Raw genomic sequence first — 9,552 nt, 5'->3', positions numbered from 1 at the left:
GATAGTAGAATAAGTAAAATTACAGTTTACAGTGATTCATTATCAGCACTATTAAGCATTGAAAAGGGAACTTCAAGTAATCACCAACACATCTTGTATGAGATTCTGTTTGTTCATCATAGACTTTGTGAACAAAACAAAACTATAGTAATTATGTGGACTCCTGCTCATTTAGGTATTTTAGGTAATGAAAAAGCAGATAGGGTGGCTAAAGAAGCTGTTAAAAAAGAAGATATTGATATGTCAATAAAATTATCTAAGTCTGAAGGAAAAAGTATAGTTTGGAAAGAAAGCAATAAATTATGTGAAATGAGCTGGAATAATGAGACAAAAGGGAGACATTTATACAGGATACAGAAAACAGTTGATGTTAAAAGAATCGGAGGAATAAATAGGAGGGAGGAGATAATTATAAATAGAATAAGAACCGGGCATAGTTTTTTGAATGGCACTCTTTTTAAGATGGGGAAACATCTTACTGGTTTATGTGACTGGTGTAATACCACAGAAACAATAGAACATGTTTTTATTAATTGCAGGAAATATGTGGGTCAAAGAAGATTATTGAGAATGGAAATAGGTTGTAAAAGGGAACTAAAATTTGAAAATGTGGCTTCGCAGCTGAATAGTGAAGAAGGGAAAAGAAAGACATTTCGTTTTTTAAATAATACTGGACTCAATAAGAGAATTTGAGGAAATAAATTAACTTATAAACACCAAGAGATGGCAGTAGTGCAACATTGATGGATGCAAGCTGCCGTTAAAAACCAAAGAAGAAGAAGAAGAAGGAACATGGCTTCTCCTGCTGGTTGTGAACATTATGTCCGCAGGTGTTTTCTGAAAGTGAGTGAACTTTGTTTCAGCGGTGTTTGTGGAAACATGTTTGTTGAGCAGAAGTGTTCTGCTGCAGGCTTTAGCTCCGGTGTCACATCCACAGGGTCTCACTTAGTGTCCCGTTTGGCTTTGACTCTGCTCACAGTTAGTATCTTTGTTGTTGTTAAAATAATTAACACAGTTATTATTAATTACGATACAGCATGTATAATAAAACAAATGTACTGAAAAGCTAATTTTTCTCTCCTGAATCAGTGTTGCGGCAGAATTAACGAAGGCTGTGAGATGATTGACCCCCATCACCTCCACGATGATGATGATGATGATGATGTTCATGTGATGGGTTCAGCCTGTGTTTCCATATCTGCAGGCCCCTTGCTGTGGTAAACTCTATGTGTGTCGACTGTGCCACGACGCAGAGGAGAACCACCAGATGGATCGCTTTAAAGTCAGAGAGGTGCAGTGCTCTGAATGTCAAACCTTACAGCAGGTGACTATCTGATCAGAATGCAATTTATGAAGGCTTGGATCAACACAAATCCAGGTCAAAGACATTGTGATGACATCAGCATGGATCTAGGTACTTCGTGACGCTTCTTGAAACTCTTTTTCCAGATCCTTCATTACAGCCAATGAGGTAATTGTTCCTCCGGCTGGTAACTTTGTTCATGCTACGTGACACGACCGACTGTTCGTCCACAGTGTCCTTGCAGCTCTCGCAGTAATTATGTAAAACGAAGCATGCAAATAGGACATGGGGCGATTCTTTTAGATTGGTGTCTATCAGTCTCTTCACGCATGCAAACCTGGCCTTAAGCCAGCCAAATGTGCACTATCACCTTGCACGCCCTACACAAACATCCAAAATATTGCTCCTGTGGAGCAGATCCACCATTTGAATATTCCTTCATGAGGTATGGTAACGACTGGTAAGCAGGGTCTCCCAAGAGAAAAATGGGAATGGGCTCCTCGCCCTCCACCATCTGCTTTTCCAGTGCAGGGATTTGTCCAGTTTTGAAGTATGTGTTGATATTTGAGTGTGCAAAGACACAAGCATCATAGACGCTCCCGACCCACCTCACAACAACATCCATAAATCTATAATCACACACGGCTTGCACGTTCTGTGAAAATTTAGCCTTCCTGTTTACAAAGTGTGTGGATTTAAAAGAAGACTGTTTTATTTCAATGTGTGAAACCCAAAATATATTCCATCAGTCGCAGCACAGAAAGCAGGATGTTATACTCCGCCACCATTGTTGTTGAGTAAAAAGTAAAAATGTTTGATCCTGCTCCTCCAGGCGCAGCAGACCTGTCAGGAGTGTCACGTCACGTTTGGGGAGTATTACTGTGATATATGTCACCTGTTTGACAAGGATAAGAAGCAGTACCACTGTCTGCCATGTGGGATATGCAGGTGAGAAGCTACACACCATAAAACATAACAACTCGTTGAATATTACCATATTTTTTGGCCTATAAAGCTCGTTTTTTGCATTCCTTGTGACTTGCAGGCCGAAGCGACGTATTTATGAATTTTCTCCAAATTTATAAACCAATTTTTGGCTGAGATATGACCGTTTTCATTTATTCTGACTGGAAAAAAAGAACAGATCCATTTTCAGCCACTAGATGGCAGCAGAGTAGTAGCAGTAAGGCATGCCTTGTATGTAGGGATGCACCATCCACTTTTTTTTTTTTACTTCGATCCGATCCCGATACCTAAATCTAAATATCGTCCGATACCGATCCAGTTCCGATATCATCATCATCATTGATTTTATATGAGGCAGTAATAATCTGCTCTCAAGTACAATTTGTACAAATATATGCATGCATGTCCAAAAAGGCAACTTGAGGTAAGTTGTATTAATGTTGGATAAGTTTCAAAGTTAGAATTAAATTCTGCTAACACAAAACATGTTTCTTTTTATTCCTAGTTTTAAAGTGGATATTAAAGTGATTAATTTAAGTGTTTGTTTAAAGTTTTTTTTTATATAAGAATTTTTTTTCTTCTTTCTGCACTCTTTTCATTCAATATTTTCTTTTTGATGATTTTTTTTTTTTTTAATTTTGTTTCTTTTAAATGAATGAATTAAATTAAATTAAATGTTAAATGGCTTTAAACATCTGCTAAGTTCATGGCATAAACCAACAGACATGTTCCTGTTTTTAGTTATTTACATCACTTTATAATGTAGCTGTCTTTGTTTTTAATATAATTTTCAAATCATGTGTTTTTTATGATTGTCTACTGTTGTACTGATAAATATCTCCTGGAGGGTAAACTATATCTTGGCTGCAAGTATCAAACTGAGAAATCCTTCGTTTTCTACAACTGATAGTGGTTGGTCATTAATTATGATGAAGTTTAGCAACTTCTCGGTAAACATTTGAGCTCCGTGGTTTCAGCGACGTCTTCTTCTTGTTCAATCCGAAGCAGGCAGCCTGATTTGGGGCAGCCACGCTCAGTCTGTCCCTCCTCAGAGACGGGCAAATTGGACGCGGCTGGCCGGGGTTGAGTTGCCTATTGTGCGTTGAGCAAAGAGCAGCACACCGCTGAAGCCACGGAGCTCGAATGTCCATCGTAAAACTAACTTTACCGCGGTTTAATGTGGCGCTATGGCTCTGCAGACATTGCACGTTGCTGTCTTGTTTTGTGCTGTTTAGTGTAAAATACTTCCACACAGCGGACATGTTTTATTTAGATGAAAAGTTTGTTAGCTGTTAGCCACAGTGCTGCTAACTCAGTCCTCACGTTGTAGCTGGCTGCAAACTATGAACTGGATTTCCTGAATGTGAAGCGGGTCTTATTACTCTGGATTCATGAGACACGCGGCCGTTCAGGAAATCCACTCCATAGTTTGAAGCCAACATGCATCATGGATCGGAAATATCGGCAGGTGGATCGGAAAATCCGATACGTAAATAATGCTGGTATCGGAGGCCGATACTGGATCGGATCGGCCCCATCCTTAGTTGTATCATGTAATAGGTAAACATGGCTATAATGACAAATTCAAAAAAGTTCAAGACAAAAACAACTGGACTTTATTTATTATACTATACTTTATGTTTTGTTTTGTTTTTCTTGAACTTTTTAGAATTTACTATGTCGTGGATGACTGAGAAGCTTCACCAGATATTAATGACACAATCAGCTTGCCAAAGTCTCCCCACCTTCGTTCTGCTCGCTGCTTGGAGCAAGTTAAACCATCCGCACCGCCCCGGCAAAATGCAGCTAATTTGACCATTAAAGTGCATTTATTAAGCAAATGTTAGACTGAGGCACACATTTACGATAATTTTGAGCAAACAAATAATTGTTTTTAAGTATTATTCTTGTTAAATTCTTGTTAAAATCCTCTGCGGTCGCCATTTGGCAGCCAATCGATTTTTGGCACAACACTGGCCCACATTTCCGGGTTGTCAGCGGTGACGCTTAACAAACGCGACACATCAGCAGTGACACATAACGGACGTGACGTATACGGCGAAGTGACATATTCATGGATTTTTTAAAACTTTTTTAGACATATTTGGACTGATGTGACTTATAGGGCGGAGCAACGTGTACAGCAGAAAATACGGTATTTATAATAACTGAGGGAATGCCCTAAAGTGAATACCTTATTACAAAGGAACAACAAGTACAGTTGGAACTGTAAGCCAAAATAAAATATTAAAAGGATGTTTTGGATGATTTGAAATTAGATTCTCTGGAAATATTTTGAACAATCACTGTCTTATCTAAAAAAGTTAAATCTGGTCCTCTGGACATTCAAAAAAAACAAAACAAAAATAAATGTCCAGAGGACCAGATTTAACTTTTTTAGATTTTTCTACCTGGATTATTGAGCATGCATCAGGAAATCACTGTCTTACTTGTTTTTAGTAGGTCTTTGGATGGCGGCAGTTTAAACCGAGTTTAGTTTTGACAGCTTTGATGAGCTAATGACTAGTCTGAATGAGGCCGGATTAATGGCACTTTAAAACAATTGTAATCTCAAACATTTCATAGAAGTTCACAAAAACAAAACTTTACGCCTCGTTCTTCACCCAGGAAGCGTCGTCCTAGCTCTAAAACATTCAGCTTATTTAGGCGACAGCTGCTTTCACTCATTCTGCTTTATTGTTTCCTTAGACATCTTTACTAAAATGTTTTTATACAGTGCCCTGAGACGACTTTTGACGTGAATCTGTACTCATTTAAATAACGTGAATAAAACTGAAAAACAATTTATCGTGAAATGTCTTGGAAAAATAATACAGTAGGTGGGGGGTTCTAAACTAGAGATTCTGAATGCTAACCACATACGGGGTGGAAAAATAAAATAACAAACGTGTTGATGTGTTGAAGCACTCACAACTTTCAGTTTGCAAGCTGCAGTGTTACATCAAGTCTTCCTCTTCATAAAATAACTCGAAGTCAACAAACTTGAAGCTTTGCTGCTAAAGGAAAACACAAAACTGCCTCATAAATACCGTAGTTTCCAGACTATTGAGCGCTCCTGAATATACCGTAAGCTGCGCTCACTAAATACAAAATATAAGTACATACATTGGCCACGCTTGTCTATAAACCTCTGGTGTCCACATTGTAACATGAGATATTTACGCGGAAAGATTTTTTAAAACTTTTAATTAAATACGTACCAATAACATACACAAATACGTACAGTAATTTTTTATTGTTTTTTTGATAGAGGATTTTTTTTACCCTGCTCTGTTGTCAGGATCCACTTGCAGACTTGAACAAAACTTGCTGTTCGCATGAGGCCAGTTTCTGAAAACAATTTCTCACCGCCAGTCCAAGCCTCCCACTGAGCTCGGAGTGCCACGTTAATGCACGATTCACACTTATTTCAAGTAGCTGCAAATATTTTGTTGTGCCTCCAGGGAGGGGAGGAGTGTACGGGATTTTATTTCCTGTTCGGTAATTTCATTGGTCAGATTTTATTTTTTAACCTTTATTTATACAGGTAGTCTCAGTGAGTCACGAGGACCCACCCCCCAAGAGAAACGTGTATTGGGCAGCTATGTGAGCGCTCGGGTGTGACGAGGCTAAATGTTTAGGCAGCATGAAGCTCGTTAGCCCATCAAAAAAAGACGAGCTTAAATTAGCCGCAGCATTGTATAAGCCGCGGGGTTCAAAGCATGTGAAAAAAGTAGCAGCTTATAGTCCATAAATTACGGTATCTGTAGAAAACAAGAGCAAGACCTTTAGAGAAAAACACATCTGAACATTAGAGATGCAGTAATTCAAAATAATTTTAACACCTCCATCTTCTACTCCCCCTTACTTGAGGTCAGGTCACAGAGACAACAAGTCCAGGAGAGAAACCCACACGTTATTTAACAGCATTATTTAACAACAATGATTTAACATTCATTTTAACATCCAAAAACTAAATGTCATTCTGATTTGTGTGAAGTCTTATGGTGTCACCAGTAGGCCTGTCACGATAACAAATTCTGCTGGGCGATTAATTGTCTCAGAAATTATTACGATAAACGATACTATTGTTTGAAATGTTATAATTATTAATTATTGTCAAATTTAAGAAGAACAATTTGTTTTGAGTGTAATACATTTTTTTGACAACTGTATGGCAGTATAAGACTGTTTGAACCGAAGGATGGATAGTGAGGGAGCAGCAGCGTGTCTCTTTAAGAAAAATGGGAGGGAGGCCCCTTGACGTGACATGGGCTGTCTCCTTCCTGTTTTCAGTTCTCAAAATGGCGGATGCTTGGTGTGGTTTGAGCTCTTTAGCATAGCATTTTTCACACAAAGCTTTTAATAAAAAATTCAGTAAACAAGTTCTCAGCTTCTTTTTCCAGAGAAAAACAACTTTTTACACAAAGACACGGGTTTCAACCGTGAATTTTTGAGCTTTGACAAGACCGAGGATTTTTTCCTCGAAGTCGGCCTGTTAGCTTAGCTCGTAGCTTAGATTCTCAGCTTAGCTGCTTTTAACGATCTAAAAACACGATTTTGGATCATTAAAATTAATTTTAAAGAGAAAGGGAGGGGTCAGTGATGAACACCGGAGTTGAGCTTTTTGTCGTCCAGTGTCTTCAAGTAGAAAGAGAGAGACACGAAGAAACAATAAAGCCGCTAAATGAAAATGTGGTTGATAATTTTCATTTATCATGCGATTGATTTATTGCGACATGCCTAGTTACCAGGTCTTATGAACAGTCTGTTTGTTACAGTTTGTTTCCCAATTTCAATGTTTGGAGACGAGATTTGAGTGAACGTGTGTCAGACCAAATGTTTGTGAGGATTATAGCAGACACACTCCTCTGCTGTTCTAAATGAATCCACATCAGAACAGACGTGGAGATTCGGCTTTAACCTGGGAGGAGTTGGCAACAGGCAGTTTGATGAATGTCACCACCTTTATCTCCAGAAACAAATCATTTCTTGTTGCCTTATTCTATTTTCTTATTCACATCTGAGCTGCCACCACAACCAGTCCTAATGAGCTCATTATGTTTCTTGACCTCTGCAGGATCGGGCCCAGGGAGAAGTACTTTCACTGTGAGAAGTGTAATTTGTGTTTAGCCCAGGACCTGAGAGGAAACCACAAGGTGAGGAAGACTCTGCAGCTCGTTCTGCCTCGTTCTCACCAGACGTGCTCCTCCCCTCGCTCCGTTAATTTGCCGTTGTGTTTCTGTTTCAGTGTGTTGAAAACGTCTCAAGACAAAACTGTCCCGTGTGCATGGAGGTAAAAACATTAGAACAAAGGGATGCTAGATTTGAATGTTGACTCTTTGTTTACAGTTTGGTGACATTTGATTGGTCCTTTCTTCTACACAGGATATTCACACATCCAGAATTGGTGCTCACGTTTTTCCATGTGGCCATCTTTTACACAAGTAGGACTCTCTTATGATTTTTCTAAATATTGTTTGGTCAGGGTCTTACATTTGAAGTGTGCGATGGAGCTTTGTGCAGCCTGGCTTTCAGAAATGTTGGAATGTGATCCAAACTGAAAAGAAATAAAAGCGTTCCTGGAAACAAAACAAATCGTCCGCCACCTTTCATCATGGCGAGCAGACAGACAGACAAATTGACTCGCAGACACATGATCATGATGGTGGGCGATAAAAATGGAGTAAGTGATGCAACACGGTGATAAACATGAACTGGTCCAAGCAAGATACATCAAACATGGAGATTTTTTTTTTCTTGAGGACGTCTTCAAAAGTCAACGACAAAGTCCAGTTTCCTTCAAGTCAGTTAGGGTTAGAGTTACAGCGAGTACTCCAGCGTAACTGGGATTCACAACTTTAATATTGTTTCCAAGTTTTTCTTGGATTAAAACTTACAAAAAGAGATGCATTTTAAAAAGTACAACTCTATTACAGTTGTCCCTCGCTACTTCGTGGTTCATTTTTCGCAGACTCGCTCTATAGCAGTTTTTCAAAATAAGATTGGACATGACACACAATTGGCTGATTGATAGATGAGCCTCTTGAGGTCATGGAAGTTTTATTTAAAATAAGTTATTTTAAATTATTTAGCGCCTGCTGCACCTGTGTGCAGCCCACACTGCAGGATAAGCTCCCTCCTTCCTCCTCTGTCGATCTCTGTTCTGCAGTGGAGAAGTGGGCATGGCCAAGAGCGCAGCATGCAGCTGTGTCAGAGATCATGACATGCTTTGCTCTTTTAGAGCATTTAGAGTTTAGAAACATTGTTTAGAATATTGCAAGAGTGTGGGAAGGGTTTAAAATGCCTATATATATACAAATCGGATTCCAAAAACGTTGGGACACTAAACAAATTGTGAATAAAAACTGAATGCAATGATGTGGAGATGGCAAATGTCAATATTTTATTCGTAATATAACAAAGATGACAGATCAAAAGTTTAATCTGAGTAAATGTAACATTTTAAAGGAAAAATATGTTGATTCGAAATTTCAGTGTCAACAAATCCCAAAAAGTTGGGACAAGTATCAATAAGTGGCTGGAAAAAGGAAATTGAGCATATAACAAACAGCTGGAAGACCAATTAACACTAATTAGGTCAATTGACAACATGATTGGGTATAAAAAGAGCTTCTCAGAGTGTCAGTGTCTCTCAGAAGCCAAGATGGTAAGAGGATCACCAATTCCACCATTGTTGCGCACAGAAATATAGTGCAGCAATACCAGAATGGTATTACCCAGCGTAAAATAGCAAAGACTTTTAAGTTATCATCATCAACCGTGCATAACATCATCAAAAGATTCAGAGAATCTGGAACAATCGCTGTGCGTAAGGGTCAAGGCCGTAAAACTCTACTGGATGCTCGTGATCTCTGGGCCCTTAAACGTCACTGCACCTCCAACAGGAATGCCACTGTCAAGGAAATAACAGAATGGGCTCAGGAATACTTCCAGAAAGCATTGTCAGTGAACACAATCCACCGTGCCATCCGCCGTTGCCAGCTGAAACTCTACAGTGCAAAGAGGAAGCTATTTCTAAGCAAGCTCCACAAGCTCAGACGTTTGCACTGGGCCAGGGGTCATTTAAAATGGAGTGTGGCAAAATGGAAGACTGTTCTGTGGTCAGATGAGTCACGATTTGAAGTTCTTTATGGAACACTGGGACGCCATGTCATCCGGACCAGAGAGGACAAGGATAGCCCAAGTTGTTATCAACGCTCCGTTCAGAAGCCTGCATCACTGATGGTATGGGGTTGCATGAGCGCTTGTGGCATGGGCAG

The 9,552-nt window shown here is 39.3% G+C and overlaps 1 protein-coding gene across 1 annotated transcript in view; it reads left to right on the top strand.

Moving 5' to 3' along the window:
- Window positions 1-762: 762 nt before the first annotated feature.
- rchy1 (ring finger and CHY zinc finger domain containing 1) overlaps window positions 763-9,552 on the top strand; it is an 11,804-nt gene continuing 3,014 nt past the window's right edge. Inside the window, exons 1-6 of the mRNA XM_037681215.1 lie at window positions 763-843; window positions 1,205-1,324; window positions 2,136-2,251; window positions 7,350-7,428; window positions 7,521-7,565; window positions 7,658-7,716. Of these exons, the coding sequence (XP_037537143.1) occupies window positions 793-843; window positions 1,205-1,324; window positions 2,136-2,251; window positions 7,350-7,428; window positions 7,521-7,565; window positions 7,658-7,716 (470 nt within the window). The 5' untranslated portion in view covers window positions 763-792. The remainder of the gene's footprint in view (window positions 844-1,204; window positions 1,325-2,135; window positions 2,252-7,349; window positions 7,429-7,520; window positions 7,566-7,657; window positions 7,717-9,552) is intronic.

This window comes from Nematolebias whitei, chromosome 8 (genome assembly GCF_014905685.2).
Source record: "Nematolebias whitei isolate Nwh7 chromosome 8, NemWhi1, whole genome shotgun sequence".
NCBI lineage: Eukaryota > Metazoa > Chordata > Actinopteri > Cyprinodontiformes > Rivulidae > Nematolebias > Nematolebias whitei.
Note: the sequence above shows the minus strand (reverse complement) of the source record. Positions and strands in the feature narration are given on the sequence as shown.